This window comes from Neopelma chrysocephalum, unplaced genomic scaffold (genome assembly GCF_003984885.1).
Source record: "Neopelma chrysocephalum unplaced genomic scaffold, ASM398488v2 Primary Assembly neopelma1_137, whole genome shotgun sequence".
NCBI lineage: Eukaryota > Metazoa > Chordata > Aves > Passeriformes > Pipridae > Neopelma > Neopelma chrysocephalum.
Window position 1 is genome coordinate 193,076 of NW_020897799.1, and position 18,306 is coordinate 211,381.

Below are 18,306 nucleotides of genomic sequence, written 5' to 3' on the forward strand. Positions count from 1 at the left end.
GCTGTATGTGCATGGTGAGTGGTTCCAGGGGCTGTATGTCCATGGTGGGTGGTGCCAGGGGCTGTATGTCCATGGTGCGTGCTGCCAGGGGCTGGACATCGATGGTGTGTCATGCCATGGGCTGTATGTCTATGGTGTGTGGTGCCAGGGGCTGTATGTCCATGGCGCTTGGTGACAGGGGCTGGACATTGATAATGTGTCATGCCACGGGCTGTATGTCCATGGTGAGTGGTTCCAGGGGCTGTATGTCCACGGTGCGTGCTGCCAGGGGCTGGACATTGATGGTGTGTCATGCCACAGGCTGTATGTCTATGGTGTGTGGTGCCAGGGGCTGTATGTCCATGGTGCTTGGTGACAGGGGCTGGACATTGATGATGTGTCATGCCACAGGCTGTATGTCCACAGCGGGTGGTGCCAGGGGCTGTGCATCCTTGATGTGGGGTGCCAGAGACTGTAAGACCATGGAGCTTCTGCCAGGAGCTGTGCATGCGTGGTGCTGGGTGCCAGGGGCTGTACATCCATGGGGTGTGGTGCCAGGGGCTGTACATCCTTGGTGTGTGTTTCCAGGGGCTGTAAGTCCACGGTGGGTGGTGCCAGGGATGTGCATGGTGTGGGGTGCCAGGGGCTTTAAGTCCACAGATCTTGGTGCTAGGAGATGTGCATGCATGGTGCTTGGTGCCAGGGGCTGTACGCTCATGGCTGTGTGGTGCCAGATGCTGTATGTCCATGATGTTTGGTGCCAGGGGCTGTATGTCCATGATTGTGCAATGACAGGGTTGTACATTCACAGATCTCAGTGCTAGGAGCTGTGCATTCATGCTGCTTGGTGCCAGGGGCTGTATGTCCATAGTGGGTGGTGCCAGGGGCTGTATGTCCACAGTGTGTGGTGCCTGGGGCTGGACATTGATGGTGTGTCATGCCATGGGCTGTATGTCCACAGTGGGTGGTGTCAGGGGCTGTATGTCCATGGTTGTGCAATGCCAGGGTTGTATGTCCACAGATCTCGGTGCTAGGAGCTGTGCATTCATGCTGCTCGGTGCCAGGGGCTGTCCATCCATGGTGTGTGGTGCCAGGGACTGGGCATCCTTAGTGTGTGGTGCCAGAGGATGTACATTCATCACTACATGGTACCAGGGGCTGTATGTCCATGGTTATGTGATAGCAGGGACTGGACATCCATGGCATGTGGTGCCAGGGGCTGCATGTCCATGGTGGGTGGTGCCAAGGGCTGTATGTCCGTGGTGCTTGGTGCCAGGGGCTGTGTGTCCATGGTGGGTGGTGCCAAGGGCTGTATGTCCGTGGTGCTTGGTGCCAGGGGCTGTATGTCCATAGTTGGTGGTGCCAGGGGCTGTATGTCCACAGTGGGTGGTGCCTGGACACCCTTGGTTGCATGGTGCTGGGGTGTGAGTGCACAGTGCTCAGTGCTGGGGGCTGCACTCACACTCTCTCCCCAGAGCAGTGGTCCCCTGGGCACACACCAGGAGCACAGAGGGATGCAGGTGACCAGGACAGCCTCCCAGCAGGCTGGCCCTGGCAGCCAGCGATCTGCTGTGGAGCTGCCCAAGCCACTACTGTGGCTGCCGAAATCAATGCAGCACAAAGAGCTCATAAATCACAAAGCTGCTCTGAGGCTCAGGGTGCTCCGTTCCCAGGGAACGGTGTGATGCAATCCTGGCATGGGGGGCTGAGGAGCTCCCAGCCCCCTGAGGAGCCTCTGCAGAGGGGTGAGGGGGTATCAGGGCTGTGCATCGTGCAGGGGAATCTCCCCACATCCCCAGCATCACCCTCCCCTCTGGAGGGCTGCAAGAGGCCGTGGGCAGCCGGAGCCCCTCCTGACACGCCTGACATCCCCTGAGCTGCTCCCTGGGGAGGGCTGGGGGCCGGTGACGGCGGTGCTGGCCACTGGGCTCTCCTTTCAGCACTGGTTCCCCAGCCCTCCGGTGAGAGCCCTTTGTGCCAGGCAGCCTGAGAGAGGCCTGGGACATAATGGCCGCTTTGGTCAGCCCCGGTTTTCCCAGCCCGCGCGCAGGGAGCCTCCGGCGTGAGCTGAATGGCAAAGAAGCCGCCCCGCTCCTTCCCTCCCCCTCTGCCCTGTGCTTTGTGTGCCCTGGGCTGTCACCCCTCCCCAGCAGCTCGCTGACCTCAACCCCCCGCACAAACGCTCCCTCTTCGGCACACACGTGCACGAGCGCACGCACACGTGTGTGCACACCCGCACGTGCGAGCTCTGCCACACGCGTGGGGCGGCACAAGCACACGCGTGTGCCCCGCTTGCTCGCTCGCCTCCCTCGCTGCCTCTTTCCTGCTCAACACCTCCCGTTAGAACCCTTCCCAAGGTTTCTCACGGCGGCACCGCGGGCGCTGGCATCGCCTCCCTGCCCGCTGTGGCCAGTGCTCAGGCTCAGACCTTCCGTGCCGTCGGTGCCAGGCTGGACTCTGCTGTCCCCAGGGGACCCGGCTCCCAGGGAAGGCTGGTGGGGCTGGATGGTACCCAGTGGCTCCCTGCCAATGGTCCTGGGAGCTCATGCTGTCTCCTTCCTCCTGTTAACCAGGGCACATTTCCTTCTCTTCCCTCTCCTCTCCACTGTCCAGGGGTCCAGGTCATGCCCTGTGGCCGTGCCAGTGCTGCCCTCTCCCTCTGTGCCCCGACACCCCATCCCTGCACAGATGGGCCGGGGGCTCTCCCTGACCTGTCCCGCTCGCGCAGGGATGGGATGTTTCTGATGCTTTTTTGGACTCTAAGCACAGCTGGTGGTTTTTGCTCCCCCCTTGCAGGGCAGAGCATGGCCCCAGCCCTCCCGCTGCTGCTGCTCTGGGTGTTTGCCCCCACAGTGGTCCCGCAGGTGTTTGGCCCCGAAGATGGCACAGGTAACTCAGCATCATCGGCCGCATCTGTGTCACTCCCTGCCCCGTCTGTGCCCCGAAGTGGGGGCTTCAGGGGAGTCCCCACCCTCGTCCTGCTCACGGCTCCTCTCTTCTCCCACCCAGAGGACCTCAAGGCTCTGCAGGTCTCCATCCCACGCCACCCAGCCCTCGACCCCGTGCTGGCAGGCGACATCACCATCCCCTGCCTCATCACCTACCTTGGCCCCCAGCCCACTGCCGGCACGGGCGGCCGCCGGGCGGTCCTGGGAACCCCCCGGGTCAAGTGGACCTTCATCTCTGAGGGCAGGGAGGTAGAGATCTTGGTAGCTCGGGGGGACAGGGTGAAGGTGAGCGAGGACTATCGCCTGCGCGCCTCCCTGCCCATCTTCCACCAGCGCTACACCAATGCCTCCCTCCTGCTCACCGAGCTGCGGCCCAACGACTCGGGGATCTACCGCTGCGACGTGCAGCACGGCATCGAGGACGGCCACGACATCCTCCATGTCAAAGTCAAAGGTACTCCAAGGTGGGGAGCGGTGGGGCTTGGGGCGGGTTGGGGCCCTCTCCTGGCTCAGCAAATGCCCCCGTGCAGGGGGGGCTGCCACGAAGCCCCCTGCCCACGCCCTTGTCCTCCCCCAGGGGTGGTGTTTCACTACCGGGAGGGCTCCATGCGCTACGCCTACACCTTTGCCGAGGCGCAGGAAGCTTGTGCCCGGATCGGTGCCAGCATTGCCACCCCCGAGCAGCTCTACGCTGCCTACCTGGGCGGCTACGAGCAGTGTGACGCCGGCTGGATCGCCGACCAGACCGTCAGGTGGGCACCACACCGCCCGGGCATTGCACCCACTGCCTCCCCCCGTCACCCTTCTGTGAGTCACCAACCCTCCCCTGTGCTTTCCTGCCCCAGGTACCCCATCCAGACACCCCGCGAGGCCTGTTATGGAGACATGAATGGCTTTCCTGGGGTCAGGAACTACGGGGTGGTGGACCCAGAGGACATGTACGACGTGTACTGCTACGCTGAGGACCTCCCAGGTGCCTGTGGTGCCACCAGCCCCCTCTTGCCCTCTCCTGCTTTTGCTCCCACACTAACTCGCCCCTGTAACCAGTTGTGAACCCAAGGAAAAAGCTGCCCTGAACCTCAGGCTCTGGCTCCAGGCCGTGGGGACTTGCTGTGCTGCTTCCTAAAGCATTCCGGTTCGGTTTGGTAGGATGGGGGGGCTCTCTCCCTTGAAGCAGGCAGTGCCTGGGCTGGAGTGTGCCCACGGTGATCTGCCCTGGTTTGGCAGCAGAGCGTGGGTAATGCTGCGAGGTGGTTTGGGGTTTGGTTGTGCTCATACCATGCTTTGCACGTGCTGCAGATCCCACCCAGCCATGGGGGGGGGGGGGGGGGTGGCCAGTCCCTCCTTTGGGCCCTGATGGGGCTCCCCACTGGTGGCAGCAGCTGTTGTGGGGTCGGTTGGGGTGATGCCAGGCAGGGTGGCAGGGACAAGGGACGGGCTGTCTGTGTGCAGGGCACGATGTGCTGGGACAGGGAGATCAGTGTGGTCGTGGGGGCCGGCATGTGATGTGCCCAGAACTTCTCAGTGTGAAGCCCCACCACAGTATCCACCGGGTTTGCAGATCCCCTTTAGAAATGTCCTGCTTGTGGATTGTGCTGTGCAGGGGGCAGACCTGCTCGTCTGCGGTCCCGTTCATGGTTCATGGATGCTTCAAAGTCTCAGCTCTGTTTGCAAGGGCAGGAATCCCATGTGGCACAAGAGCTCCAGCCCTGCCTGCACTGTGGTTGCCACGTGCGTGTGCAGGGAAACAGGAGGCAGGGATGCAGGCAGGGAGGAAGACAGGGATGCAGGCAAGGAGGAAGGCAAGGAGGAAGGCAAGAAGGAAGGCAGGGATATAGGCAGGCTCCTCTAGCCCCTGGTGTGCCTCCACACGCTGGAGTCCCCGCCTCCACGCCAGCTCCTGGGGTTGTGCGGAGAGCAGAGGAGGTGAGGGGGCTCTCGCAGCCCCTGCCCTCCTCCCCAGCTCTGACGCCCCGTCTCCTTCCTCTCTTCGCAGGGGAGATCTTTTTGGAGACGGCCCCAGCCAGGTTCACGCTGGAGGAGGCGGTGGAGCGCTGCCGGGCGCTGGGCGCGGAGCTGGCGAGCCCGGGGCAGCTCTACGCGGCCTGGAACGCGGGGCTGGACGCCTGCAGCCCCGGCTGGTTGGCCGACGGCAGCGTCCGCTACCCCATCGTCACCCCCCGGGAGCGCTGCGGCGGAGCCCTGCCGGGCGTCAAAACCATCTTCCTCTTCCGCAACCAGACGGGATTCCCCGATGCCCAGAGCAGATACGATGCGTACTGCTTCCGAGGTAAAGAGGGGCACTACCCCCCGGCCCGAGGGTGCTCCTGGGCGGGTGAACCGGCGGGAGGCCTCGGGAAGGCTCTGGCGGGGCTTTCAGGTGCCCGGCGGGTGCCACCCCCGGGCCACCCGAGCGCGCTGCGTGCGGCAGAGACGGGCTGTCCTGCGGGGTCGGGATCGCGTCGGGACCCCTGCGTGTTCTCCGTGCCGCGTGCTGCGCTATCGCGATAGGGCGAGCAGGGGTGTTTTGTGCCATCTCGACTTACCGCGGTAGGATAGGGATGTCTTGCACGGTCTCCACGCTGCATGTCGTGACAGGGGAGGGATAACCTGCATGGTCCTGATACTGCATGCTGATAGCTCTGGGTAGAGGAGGGGTGCTCTGCGCGGTCTCGGCAGTGCGTGCTGATATGTCACGACAGAGCAGGGATGCCCTGCATGTCCTCGGTACCGCGCGCCACTAGATCGTGATGGAACAGGGATGTCCTGCGTGGCACCGTCGGTCTGTGTGAGCTCTGTGAGCACAGCTGCTGGCCTGGGGGGCACTGCTGGGTCCTGGGGGCTGTGGAACACAGCCTGCCAGGCTGGTTTGGGGCGATACCTCCCACGGTGGGCAGGGAGGAGACCCGTGGGCAGCGGCGCAGCACTGCCTGCACCGCCGGGGAGCCCCGCAGGTGATGAACTGCAGGGATAATGGGCACGGAGGGAGGAAGAGCTGCCTCTCCACTCCTCCTGCCCGATCCCACCTCTCCGTGTATCCCCTCGGGGCAGTACGGGGACACTGCCCCCGGATCAGCTGGATGCTGCACATCTCCGTGCCTCAGTTTCCCCCCATCTCAGCAGGGTTAGGCAGGATGGGTTAGGCAGGATGGACCCGTCCCGTGAATCCAAGCCCCCTGTAACACACTAACTCCCCGTGCATGTCTGCTCTCCCCGGGTGGGGGTGGGGGTGTGGAGAAGGACCCTTCCCGAGAGGGGAATGCAGGGTTAAGGATCTGGCCCCCCTATGTGCTGCCAAGCCCCACAGCTCCCACTGGGGCTGTTGGCTCTTCTGGCTCCAACAGCAACTGAGAGGGCCTGATCCTGCCCCGTGCTGACCCTCTTTAGGTGGGGAAGGGGAGGTCAATGAGAGCTGAGTCCCTGCTGGGGTGCCAGGACTCCAGCCCCACTGTGGGGCGAGGGCATCTCTGCCTGCCACTGGGCCAGGACAGGGCAGTAATATCCCACTTTCTTTCTGCCCACAGAAGGGACAAACTCTTTCCCTGAGGCTGCAGGAAAATACCAAGCCCAAGAGCCCGAGGAGAATCTCCTTCAGGAGATTGTCACAGTGGCAGAAAAGCTGGAGGAGCTGCAGCTGCCCAGAGCACCAGTGGAGCTTGAGTCGCGAGGGGCTATTTACGCCGTCCCTTTCTTTGAGGACGCTGAGCTGGAAAAGCCGAGCCCGTCCCCCGAAGACACACCAGGGCCAGGGGCCCGGCACCCCCCACTAGATACCTCCGTGTCCTCAGGTCACCCCACCCCTGCCTCCCCTTCCCCCACGGCCCCAGCCGTCCCCGAGGCAGGTGTCCCACTTAGCTGTGGTGCAAAGCTGGGGAGCCCACGCCCTGTGGAGGAGGACGGGGGGACAGGGACAGTGGGGCAGCCACCGTGGCCAGGCACGGACTGTCCCACACTGGTAGGTTGAGCAGCTGCTGTGGCCGTGCCAGGGCTGGGACACAGAGATGAACAGCAAGCACAGAGGCACCAGGATTGCAAGGAGAGGTTGGAGGCACCCGTGGGTGCCCAGATCACCCCTGCTGTCCCCGTCCCTCCTGCGGAGGGAGCCCCCATGGCTGGTGCACTGGTGTCTTGGTGTAGGGCTGTGCACTGGCGTGGGGACATCCGTCGTGTCCCTCCCTCGGCCAGGGTCCAGCGTGCAGGGTCGGTGCTGGACCGTAGTTTAGCAGAGCAAGGAGCTGGACAAGGGCACTGGCAGCTGGAGGGAAAGGAGGCCAGGCACAGCGGTGAGGGGCTGAGCACGGCCCCTGCCACAGACAAGCCAGGGCTGGGCTTGGCAGTGGTCAAACCAGAGCTGTCAGCCGTGCCGGTTCAGAGGAGACAGTGTCACACGGGCTCGGGGCCACTTCCATCTCCCCGCGCACCTTTGTGCTGGCATCGTCCCCCCCGGCTCTGCCCACCGGGGGAGGGTCGGCAGCGCTGGCGGGAGATGCCAGAGCCCGCGGCCCCTTGGTCTGGCTGGCTCCCGGCGCAGGCGTCTCACTGCCTTTCTGCCTTGCCCTTTGCAGAGGAAGAACAGGGAGCAGCGCCGGGCAGGGGCCCTGGCAGCACATCGGCGGAGAGCCCGGGCGGAGGGCGAGACCCCAGCCTGGAGCCGGACGGAGCCCCCGGCACAGAGACACTCTCCGTGGCCCCGCGGCTGGGCGCAGAGGGACCCACCGCTGTCCCAGCAGGTGACACGGAGCCTCCTGAGGGCTTTCCCCGGCCGCCCAGCCCTGCCGCCCCCGCACACCGCCCCGACCGCCCGCGGGACTCCATGGGGCGGCCGGCCCACACTGCCAGCCCTGGGGCACCTGGGCACCGTGTGCCGTCGCCAACCAGTGCCGCTTCTGCCACCTCGACAGAGCGCCACAAGCCCGGCGGGACGAGCGGCCCCGTCCCCGCCGCTGAAGACGCCGAGCTCTCCGGAGACGTGGTCGAAAGCCCCGGGGCTTCCCCGCTGCCCGCTGCGCCCTCGCAGCCGCAGGAGGAGGGAGAGGAGCTGTCAGGGGCCCCGTGGTTCCCCTCGCCTGCGGCCCCGGGGGAAGGGAGCACCGTCCCCGCAGCGGAGGTGCCCGGCGGCAGCCGCGCCCCAGCCCTGGAAGGAGAGGAGGCTGTGCCGCGACCCCCGGGCGCTGACCGCGGGATGCCTGCTGCACCTTCCCGGGAGGAGGAGGAGGAGGAGGAGGAGGAGGAGGAGGAGGAAGAGCAACCTGCTCCCTCCGTTGCAACCGTGGAGGGTTTCCTTGCAGCCGTTCCTGGAGAACCAGGTGGGACCCGCAGGGATGGCCTCACCTCTCCCCGTACTGGCAGCTCTGGGGTGACCCTGGCGGGGACCCCGTTGGGGGACCCGGCCCCCAGCACGGCTGTGCCCCTGCCCGCCCTCCCCACGGAGCGGGCCAGCGTCGGGGCAGGCGCCAGCTCGGCCGGGGGTCCCCGCCGTGCCACCCTCGCCCTCGGGGCAGCCCTCTTGGCTGCTCTTTGGCAATAGAGAGAGTCAACACCTTTCCTTCACGCTGTGCTTCCCTCTATCTGTCCGTCCGTCTGTCTCTCCTCTCTCTCTCTCTCTCCTCCTCAGCTGGGTAAGGGAAGGTTACAGGTCTGGAGAAGCACATATTTGTCAAACAAATTGGTCCGAGCTCTGCATGCACTTAAATCTCTTCTACTTCTGTGAAGTGTTTTAATGACTGTTTCCGTGAAAAAGCCCAATAAGCAAAAGGCAGCCCCAGCCCCTGCTCTGACTAACCGTGGTACTAATAAAGGGAATTAAAAGCTTTCTAGAACAAGCATCTCGGCGAGCTCTTCCCTTCGTCCTTGCGCCTGCTGCCCGTGCGCCTCCCCCACTGACGAACTAATCCCCCACCCTCTGGCCCTGTGAGTCCCTGGGAATGGGGTGGATGGGACCCCCCACGAGGTCTGGGGGGTATGGCTGCTTTGCACGCTCCATGTGGCCCCCCTGGGGCCGGGTCACCCCACGCTGCCCCGGGAGGAGGGGCAAGGGCTGCATGGCATGAGCAGGGGGAAACGGGGGGGCACGGATGGGTCCGTGGGGTGCAAAGCCCCACCAAGAGAAACCTGCCTTTGGTGACCAAGCACCCCAAAATTGCTGCAGTCCCCCCAGGGAGCAGTTTCCCCCTCACCCCAGCCCTGGTCCCCCCACAGGAGGGCTGAGATGGGTGAGTGGTGGGTGCATGAACTGCTGCAGGTGGGTGTCACCCACCCAGACCCACCCTCTGCCCCCTCCCACCCCCGGGGATGCTCCCAGCTCCAATGCAGTGCACAGCAGCCAAGACCCTGCCCCCCTGTTCCCTGCAAGGGCAGCTGCAGCAGAGGGTGCCATGTGAGGTCCCTGCCCCCCTGCTCTGGCAGTGCCCTGCCCGGTCCTGTGGCTCCATGGAGGGTGGTCAGACCTTGAGGGGGAGGTTGCCCTTGCCCTGGCAAGGAGAGATGCCCAGGAAGAGCCATCCATGTGATGTTAGTGCCCTAAATCGCCCATCCCTCCCCGTTCCTCGGTCTGCTGGGGATGAGCTGGATGTCCCGAGTGAGCTGCTGGCACCTTGTGGGGAGGTGATGGTGCCTGGAGATGGGTGAGGGTGACAGCATCACCCTTGTCCCGTCTCCACTGAGCCAAGGACCATGAAATGGGGCATCATTAGGATGAAGGGGGCCAAGGACTTTCCGTCCTTGCTTCGCTGGCGCTGGCAGCAGCCCTTCATCACACTCTTGAGCTGGGCTGGGAGCACAGGATGTGCTCTGGGTGCATTAATGACCGTAACGGGCTGCTGGGGACACGCGGGCTGGGGACAGCGCCGGCTGAGTTATCAGCCCTGGCCAGGCTGAAGGTGACACCAGAGGGGCAGGACTGTGGCTCACCTTGCTGCCAGGCTGAGGACGTGCGGCCGGGACGCGCTAAAGGGTTCATCCTTTGTGCGTTCCCCTCCCAAAATACAACTGCTGCGTCACTCCAGGGGAAAGCAGGAGCTGTGCCCGGGCAGCAGGAGCGGGCCAGGGGCTGGCATGGCAGCCAGACCACTGATGTGGAGGATGAGAACATCCAGCTCACGTCCCCGTGCCCTGAGGGGAAGCCAAAGCTCCAGGTCCGGCCTGCTCTGGGCCAGGGCAGCAGAGCTGGGTCCATCCCACGGACAAAGGGCAGTGTGAGACGGCTCTGGGCACGTCACCATGCACCCGAGTCCTTCACCTGCTCCACACTGGCTGGCCCCAGGGGCCAGCTCAGAGACCTGGTGGCTGTGGGACACGCAGGGATGAGGCTCTGGCGATGCTGGGCACTGACAAGGTCCCCGAGCCCCCGCGGTGAGGACGGCTGCGTGTGCCTTGCAGGTGGCTGTGTCCCCAACCCCTGCCTGAACGGAGGGACCTGCATAGAGGACGACACCCACCTCACCTGCCTGTGCCTGCCCGGCTACGGAGGCAGCAGCTGTGAAAGACGTGAGTCCCCCAGGTCCCCAGGTTGCCCCTGTCCAGGTCCTGCTGCCATCTCAGCTGCTGAAGCAGTGGCTCAGGAGACGTAAAAGTGGGGAAATCAGGAGTCCAGGGTGAGTCGGGCTCCATCACCCTGACCCTCTCCTCTCTCCCTCCTTGCTCCCCGCCGGGGCTCAGCGCTGAGGAGGTGCAGCCCTGGCTGGGACAGCTTCCAGGGAGCCTGTTACAAGCACTTCTCCACCCGGAGGAGCTGGGAGGACGCGGAGACCCAGTGCAGACATTACGGGGGACACCTCGCCACCATCCTGACCTCTGAAGAGCAGGACTTCATTAATGGTACGTCATGTCACCCCAGACCCTGCTGCACCCCCCTGGACCGCTGCCCAATGGCCCTCAGTCCTGGGCTGCAAGTTTTAAACCTTAAGCCAGAAAAGTAGCCAAGAGCTGAGGCAGAGCCTGACCCTTCAGAGCTGATGGGTGGGTGGATGGACAGGTAGATGATACATGGATAGACATGGGAGAAGATGGGTAGTAACATGGAGAGACATGGGAGCAGATAGGCTCAGTCTTGGGCCCCTCATGACAAGAAAGACATTGAGGGGCTGGAGTGTGAGCACAGAAGGGGAATGGAGCTGGGGAAAGGTCTGGAGCACCAGGAGCAGCTGAGGGAGTTGGGGGGGCTCAGCCTGGAGGAAAGGAGGTTCAAGGGGGACCTTCTCACTCTCTCCAACTCTCTGACAGGAGAGGGGAGCTGGGTGGGGGTCGGGCTCTTCTCCCAGGTAACAAGTGACAGGACAAGAGGAAATGGCCTCAATCGCACCAGGAGAGGTTTAGGTTGGACACTGGGAAAACTTCTTCATGGAAGGGTGGTCAGGCACTGGCACAGGCTGTCCAGCCCTGGAGGGATTTAACAGACATGTAGATGTGGCACTTGGGGACATGGGTTAGTGGTGCCCTTGGCAGTGCTGGGGAATGGTTGGACTTGGTGGTCTTGGAGAGCTTTTCCAACCTAAACAATTCCATGATCCAACGACAAGTGGACAGATCGGCAGAGGGTTGGACACATGCAAATAAATTTGAAGGCAAAGCAATAACCTGCCCGAAAGCAGCTGTGGAGGGACAGGGGGGAAGGCAGAGGGAGACAGAGCAGGGACAAGAGTGGTGGGGATGGGACAGAGAGGAAAGAGGCCTGGAGGGACCTGAGGGTGAAGGAGGAGAGGGGCAGGGAGAGAACTTGCAGGGAGCTGCAGGGACAGGTGGGGACAGGTATGGACAGGCAAGGGGCTGCAGGGCCAGGCAGGGACTGGCCAGACCAGAAAAGGGACCAGCAGAGCCAGGTGGGGACCTGCAGGGACAGGCAAAGGCAGGCAGAGAGCTGCAGGGACAAGTAGTGACAGGCAGAGCCAGGTGGGGACCAGCAGGGACAGGTGGGGACAGGTAGGGACATTCAGGGACATGCAGGGACCGGCAAGGACAGGTGAGGACCTGCAGGGCCAGGTGGGGACAGGCAAGGCCAAGTGGGGACCTGCAGGAACAGAAAGGGACCGGCAGGGACAGGCGGGTACCGGCAGGGACACGTGGGGACAGGCAGGGACCGGCGGGGTCCCGGGGCAATGCCGCCCTCTCCCGGCCAGCCCGGCCCCGCCGCTCCGGGGTGTGGGCCGAGGGGGTCCCGCTGTGTCCCTTTCGGGGCTCCCCTTGTCCCCAAATCTCCCATCACCCTCCCGCTGCAGGGGGAGGGACACCTCTGCTTCCCCGCACTCGTCACCAGACCCCAAATTCAGCCTCCAGTACCCTTCAGCCCCCTCCTTCCGGGTGGTGCTGGGCTGCCTGGGTGTGTTCCCACCTCCAGCTCACCCCCTGCCCCCCAGACCAGTACAGGGAATACCAATGGATCGGCTTGAACGACCGGACCATCGAGGGGGATTTCCAGTGGTCTGACGGGAGCCCCTTGGTAAGTCGGGCTTGGTAAGCCCTTGTGTGCCCTCGTGTCCCCTCACCCCGCCTGGCACCTTGTCATCCTTCTCCAGCACTGGGGTCCAATCCTGGGGCTAGGATTTGAAGCCCCTCAGCAGGGCTGAGCATCCTCAGGGGAACCAGACCCCCGGATTTGGGGTGCCGAGGCCATGCCAAGGGGCGTGGAGGTGGCACCTCGTCCCTGAGGGGAATGTCACAGCCAGGAGGCCGCAGACGGGTGTGTGCTGGTGCAGGAACCCCCCCACACACACTTAAAGGGTGTGCTGGGGTGCCCCGTGCACCCTGCCATGCCTGTCCCCCCAGCTCTATGAGAACTGGCACCCTGGGCAGCCCGACAGCTACTTCCTCTCCGGTGAGAACTGCGTGGTCATCGTGTGGCACGACGGGGGCCAGTGGAGCGACGTGCCCTGCAACTACCACCTCTCCTACACCTGCAAAATGGGGCTGGGTAAGCCATGCCTCCCCCACCCCGGGCTGGGGCTGGGCCCCTCTGCAACCCCCAAAGAGGGGGTTCCCCACCATCCCCACAGCGGCCAAACAGCTCCTGCGCACGGGGCCCTTGGCCCGTTTGGGGTTTATGGGGCAGCGCTGTGCTCCGGTCTGGGGGGGGGTGTCCCTCCGTGCCGGCTGCAATGACCCCGGACCCCCCTTGCAGTGCAGTGCGGGCCCCCCCCCGCCCTCACCAACGCCCGCGCCTTTGGCAAACCAAAGCAGCGCTACGAGATCGGCTCCACGGCGCGCTACCAGTGCCGGCACGGCCTCGTCCCGCGCCGCTCACCCGTCATCCGCTGCCGCGAGGACGGCACCTGGGAGCCGCCCCAGCTGGCCTGTCGCCCCGGTGAGCTCCAGCATCCCCCCTGAATTCCCCCAGCGTCTGCCCACCTGGCCTTCCCTTCACCTGGGCCTTCTTGTGTCCCCCCCCCAGGCCTGGCTCAGCCCCGTGACAACTGAACGAGTCCCCGGGGCAGCAGCCACCGCCTGCCCAGGCCCTGGAGTTCGTGTGGATGGGGACGGCGCTGGGACACCGGCGCGGACACCGGCGTGGGATGAAAGCTCACTGTTGGGTGTCTGCCTCCTTGTTTGTTTTATATCTGTACAAAGAAATCCTAATAAAGACCCCCTCGAAAGGAACCGACAATGACCCGAAATGCAGCACAACGGGAGTTTTGTTCCCGCAGTCACAGCAGAGTCGAAATCAAGGGGGACACCATGGGCAGGGGGTGGCAGTGACATCCCAGCGTCACCTTCAGCTTCTTTCTCCCACCTCTGCCCCAAGGGTTCTCATCCTGTGACACCCTGGTGGGGGGTGACATGGGGATATCCAAGCTCTGCTGCAGCTCAGCACCCTCCTGGGGTGTGGGGGTGCTTCTACACTTCCCAGGAAAGGCAGAAGTCATCGCCACAGGCTTGGAGTTGTACACGTGTTGCCCAAACCCCCTCTCTGTGCTCCTGTGGGTATTAAAACCAGTAAACGGATGGTGCAGAGTGGTGGCCTGGTCATTTGGTGTGGGGGGTCAGGCACAGGGTGGGACAGGCAGGGCTGTACAGCCCCAAAACAGAGACCATGTCAGCCTCCACCAGCAGACTGAGAGCCTGGGCACAGAAGCAGCGAGGCACAGACCAAAGTGTCCCCACATCCCAGTGACACTGGGCACCGGTCAGGGCTTGGACTGGGATGTTGCTACCAGCAAACACACGAGACAGGTGCCAGGGGATGCCAGCATCTCCCCAGGCTCTTAATCCCCCCGCACTGTGCCAGTTCCACAGCTTTTTATAGCTCTCCTGGGCTGTATCAAACAGCAACACCCGGAAACCCCCGGAGCCTGGAACACAGATAACCCCCGGACAGGGCATCAGGGATGGAAAGTCCCTGTCAAATTCCCCTTGTGGAGAGGCCCAGATGGTCCCAGGGGAAGGAGCCAGGCGGGAGTGTGGCTTTGCTGTGCAGCTTTGCCGTTGCTTTATTAATTGAGAAGGCAACACGCCATTAGTCACGCTCGTTAATGCCCAGCCCTGGTCCTCTGTGCTCACACCAGAGAGAGTCCTCATGGCTGCGGGGAGCGAGGATGGGGTGAGGGATTCATGGGAGCTGGGGAATGGGGAGTCTGTGCTGCCTGCTGGGGGGCTGGATTAGACCCCCTTCCTGGCCCAGTGACATGTCTGGCTTCTCCAGCAAGCCTTGAACAGCCCACAAGTCCTGCAGCAGGCTGGGGCGTGGGGAGCAGCTCCATGAGAGCGTGCACTGAGCACCTAAATCCAGCTCTATTTCTTCACAAGATGATGCATGAACCACCCAAAATCTCTGGGAGACCATCCCCTCGTACCCCGCCTCAAACTCTCCGCCCGGGTGACGAGGGCTGGTGTCCCGCCACCACCCCCTCCGCTCAGCCCACCTCTCCTCCCGGCGTTCCCTACTTCCCCACGAAGCAGTAGGTGCCGTAGGTCCTCATCTCCTTGCTGGGGAAGCCGAAGCTGCGGACGCCGGGGTCGGGCAGCCCCCCGCAGCGCTCGCGGGGGGTGGTGATGGGGTAGCGCACGCTGCCGTCCGCCAGCCACCCCCCATCGCAGCGATCCAGCTGGGAGAACTTCCAGGCCGAGTAGAGCTGCCCCACCTTGGCGATGGCAGCCCCGTGGTTGCGACACGCCTGCCCGGCCTCCTTGAAGTTCAGGTGGCCCCGGATGAAGTAGACCTGGCCTTGGGGATGGATGGACGGATGGGTGGGGACGCTGCAGGTGAGCAGCTGCCACAATGGCCTGGGAAAAACTCCCCCAGACCTGGCATGAATTTTGAGGGGCGTCAGGGCTCTGCGGGAGGGACAGGGGACCCCAGCACTACCTTGAAGAGCAGAGGTAAAGCAGAAAGCATCAAATCGGTCCTTCTGCTTGTCCTTGGCCCCGTAGGTCCGGACTCCGGGCAGGAGGAGGCGGCCCCCGCAAGGCTCCCGCGAGTTGATGATGGGGTAGTGGACGGTCCCGTCGAGGATCCAGCCAGCATTGCACCAGTCCAGACCCTCTGTCCAGGCTGTGGGGCAAGAGGCAGCTCAGCACCAGCACTTTCCTCCTCCCCATGCCCAGCCAGGTGTATTTTTGGGCTGAAGAAGAGTCTTTTTTTGAGCGCTTCACCTTTGTACAGCTGCTGGTAGGTGGCGAGGCGGGAGTCCTGCTGCTCGCAGGCTCGCTTGGCTTCGTGGTAGTTGAATTTGTAGCGCCCATTGCTGGGTTGGTAAGGGAAGACAACGCCTGGAGGGGCAGGGACAGGGTGAGGGAGATGCTCTCCCTGAGGAGGCTTTGACTTGACATCCCCAGCGATTCGGTGATGAAGATAAGGCTGAGGTGGTGCAAAAAGGGCTGGAGGCAGCCAGCCACAGACAGGAGTTACAGCAGACAGGAGTTACAGAACATTCTGAGTTGGAAGGGACCCACAAGGATCATCAAGTCCAACTCTTAAGTGAACGGCCCATACAGAGATTGAACTCGCCAGACCTCCAGTCCAGCCCAGAGTCCCTGGCTGAACTGGGTCTCAGCCTCCTGCTGCATCCCCCAGGGTGGGGGAGCCCGAGCTCACCTTCGAGGTGCAGCGTGAGCGAGACGCTCTCATCGTCCAGCCCGTTGACCAGCTGGCAGCGGTAGCGCCCCTCGTCCTCCAGAGCCACGTCGGTGATGGTGAGCGAGGCGTCGTAGCGGTGGCTGTGCCGCAGGTGCACCCGCGGGCTCAGCGGCCCGTAGTTCTTGTGGTACAGCCCGTTGGTGATGATGATGATGTTCTCCCGGTAGTTGGCCGGCTCCACCTTGCTCCACTTGACGCGGTAGTTGCGGGGCAGGGCGCGCAGCACGCAGGGCAGGGTGGCCGTGGCCCCGCGCTGGGTGTGCACCGTGGAGTGCAGGGGCTCCAGCAGGTACTGCAGGCGCGGGGGGGCTGTGCCACCCCCAGGCAGCCTCAGCACGGGGTCACCACGGAGCATTGCTGAGGCCCCAACACCCCTACAACACCTCCCTGAGCGCCCCCCAACCCTCAGCAGCATTTGGTGGTTTCTCTCCTGGCTCCTCTTCCCCTCTCCTGCATCCTCTGGAAGCACAGCTCAGCCCCTGCCCCTGCTGGACCGTCCCAACATCATCTCTGCCCTCCAGCACTGACCCCAAACAGCAGTGCCCCGTCTTCCCCTCAGGTTCTGCTCCCTAAATGGGTTCCTCCACCCTCCTCCCAGGCCCCGCTCCCTACCTGGGCTCCCAGTTGGCCTCTGGAAGATGCTGGACACTGGGGGTGCTGTCAGGAGCCAGAAGCAGCCAAGCAGGAGCAGCCTGTGCATCCTTAGAGCTGGGGGCAGGACGGTGCCTGGGGGGAGCGCAGGGGTCAGGGACAGGCAGTGGGACCTCCCCCAGCTCCCGTGGGGACCAGAGGAGGTGGCCCTGCTCCGTGGTGGGCTCAATGACTTTTACTGTGCAAAGGGGACATGGAGCCCACAGACTGTGCCAACCCTCCTTCCCGGCGCCCCCTGCCCCATCTCTTACCGTCCCCAGGTGTGTCCTTTGGGGAGCCACTGTTCCCATCCAATGCCCCCAGCCCATGTGCTGCCCCAGCTCCTGCTGCGTCCCGTCTCCGTCATATACAGCCCACGGAGGGGCTGAGGGCTCTGGGAAGGTCGGACCTGCACAGAAGAGGTGGCACAGGGACACGGGGATGTGGGAGGTGGCGAGTGGGTGCTCCCAGCCAGCCCCTGCCCTGTCACCGCCCTGGGACGGGCAGTGTCCCGGCAGCCCCGTGGCCCCGTGGGCCTTTGCTGCCTGCTCCCATGGTGCCGGCTGTGCCCGCACTCCCTGCCCTGTCACCGTCTCTTCCCGCTTTCTTCTCTTTTTTTTTCCCCTCCAACACCTCCCCGAGGAACGCACAGGGAGGAGGAAGCACAATTTCCCATTGTGAGTGTCTTTCTCTTTATTGTTCTGCTCTGCAAAACACAGCGTGCCCGGCTAACAAACATCCCTTTATCCGCAGGCCACAGCGTTGGGAATTCAGGGAAAAATACAGCTCTGCACCGGGCTCCAGCAGCTCTTGGGCCTGCAAAGCCTCTGCTCGGCATCAGCCCCCAGTGCTGGGACAGTGCTCTGGGATCCCACACACATCAGGGCAATGGGTCATTTTATGCCCACCCCAGTCCCCAGTGGAGGGGAAGAAGTTCCCACCCCTTGGGGCTCCCACAGGTTGTGCAAGGGGGGGTCCCACCACTCTTGCACCCCACCAGCCTTGTGCTGCCCTGTGAAAAGGCATCAGGGAGGTTTCCCTGTCGCCACCTCGGGCCGGGATGCTGCCGGCACCAAACCACGGGCACACAATGGGACTGTGTTCTGGGTTCCTGCATCTTCTCCCTCCCCCAGGGTCCGTCTCCAAGGGTGGAGGGAGCTCTTCTCAAGGGAAACACAGGACAAGCAGCGACTGTCCCTGGCACCAAAGGACACAGTGATCCTGGCTTGGCCGTGGCACTCATGGCACAGCAAACAATCCTCCCAGGGAGAGGCTCCAGGGAATGCACTGGGTCCCTGGGCCCTTGCCCTGCACCTGCTCCCCACTGCTCCCAGCCCCTCTTCAAGGAGGGGCATCAACATCAATGCCAGCAGGCTGACTTGGAAGCCCCCGAGCTTCTCCCAGGTCAGAATAGTCAGAGCTTTGGCTCATTTTGATGAGTAAAAGGTGGCCATGGCTTTGCTCCCCCAGGCAGAGGAAGGCTAAACCACAGCAGCACTGGCAGCTCCTCCCCTGCAGCTCCCCACAGTTATCTGGTGGCTCCATGGCTTTCCAGAGAGCCCGTGATCTCCCTCCATCACACTTCCCATGCCCACGGCCGCAGAAGCAGATCCTGATCCCTCCCAGCAGCAGCCCAGGCTCCTTGGCTGGAGGATGCTGATTCCCAGCTCCACGCTACCACAAACG

General features: G+C 63.6%; 2 protein-coding genes across 7 annotated transcripts in view; one reads left to right on the forward strand and one right to left on the reverse strand.

The window, feature by feature from the left end:
* The window catches only part of BCAN (brevican), a 17,435-nt gene extending 3,567 nt beyond the window's left edge, over positions 1-13,868 (forward strand). For 3 of the 5 annotated variants that reach the window (XM_027699103.1, XM_027699101.1, XM_027699104.1), the window contains exons 2-15: positions 2,776-2,868; positions 2,989-3,381; positions 3,505-3,679; positions 3,773-3,900; positions 4,924-5,217; positions 6,452-6,715; positions 7,493-7,657; positions 7,829-8,233; positions 10,305-10,412; positions 10,584-10,742; positions 12,278-12,360; positions 12,687-12,831; positions 13,039-13,221; positions 13,309-13,868. In XM_027699103.1, the coding sequence (XP_027554904.1) occupies positions 2,784-2,868; positions 2,989-3,381; positions 3,505-3,679; positions 3,773-3,900; positions 4,924-5,217; positions 6,452-6,715; positions 7,493-7,657; positions 7,829-8,233; positions 10,305-10,412; positions 10,584-10,742; positions 12,278-12,360; positions 12,687-12,831; positions 13,039-13,221; positions 13,309-13,334 (2,613 nt within the window). In that variant the 5' untranslated portion in view covers positions 2,776-2,783 and the 3' untranslated portion in view covers positions 13,335-13,868. The remainder of the gene's footprint in view (positions 1-2,775; positions 2,869-2,988; positions 3,382-3,504; positions 3,680-3,772; positions 3,901-4,923; positions 5,218-6,451; positions 6,716-7,492; positions 7,658-7,828; positions 8,234-10,304; positions 10,413-10,583; positions 10,743-12,277; positions 12,361-12,686; positions 12,832-13,038; positions 13,222-13,308) is intronic. The other 2 variants (XM_027699105.1, XM_027699106.1) reach the window with 2 other exon arrangements.
* A 328-nt stretch (positions 13,869-14,196) lies between these two features.
* On the reverse strand, positions 14,197-17,257 carry HAPLN2 (hyaluronan and proteoglycan link protein 2). 2 transcript variants are annotated; one of them, XM_027699114.1, is made up of 6 exons: positions 16,893-17,257; positions 16,603-16,716; positions 15,949-16,299; positions 15,507-15,623; positions 15,220-15,405; positions 14,197-15,073 (listed from the first exon to the last, which is right to left on the reverse strand). In XM_027699114.1, exons 2-6 carry the CDS (start codon positions 16,688-16,690, stop codon positions 14,646-14,648), a joined length of 1,170 nt encoding a protein of 389 aa, XP_027554915.1. In that variant the 5' UTR covers positions 16,691-16,716; positions 16,893-17,257; the 3' UTR covers positions 14,197-14,645. The 2 variants fall into 2 exon arrangements, with proteins under 2 accessions (XP_027554915.1, XP_027554916.1); XM_027699115.1 differs by having other exon boundaries at positions 14,676-15,078; positions 16,893-17,256.
* Positions 17,258-18,306: the final 1,049 nt, after the last annotated feature.

Coding starts and splice junctions, on each gene's coding strand:
- HAPLN2 (XM_027699114.1), bottom strand. CDS start 16,690: ATGCACAGGCTGCTCCTGCTTGGCTGCTTCTGGCTCCTGACAGCACCC. Junction 15,406..15,506: donor CTACCAGCAGCTGTACAAAG/GTGAAGCGCTCA, acceptor CTTGCCCCACAG/CCTGGACAGAGGGTCTGGAC. Junction 15,074..15,219: donor CTTTACCTCTGCTCTTCAAG/GTAGTGCTGGGG, acceptor CCCCAAGGCCAG/GTCTACTTCATCCGGGGCCA.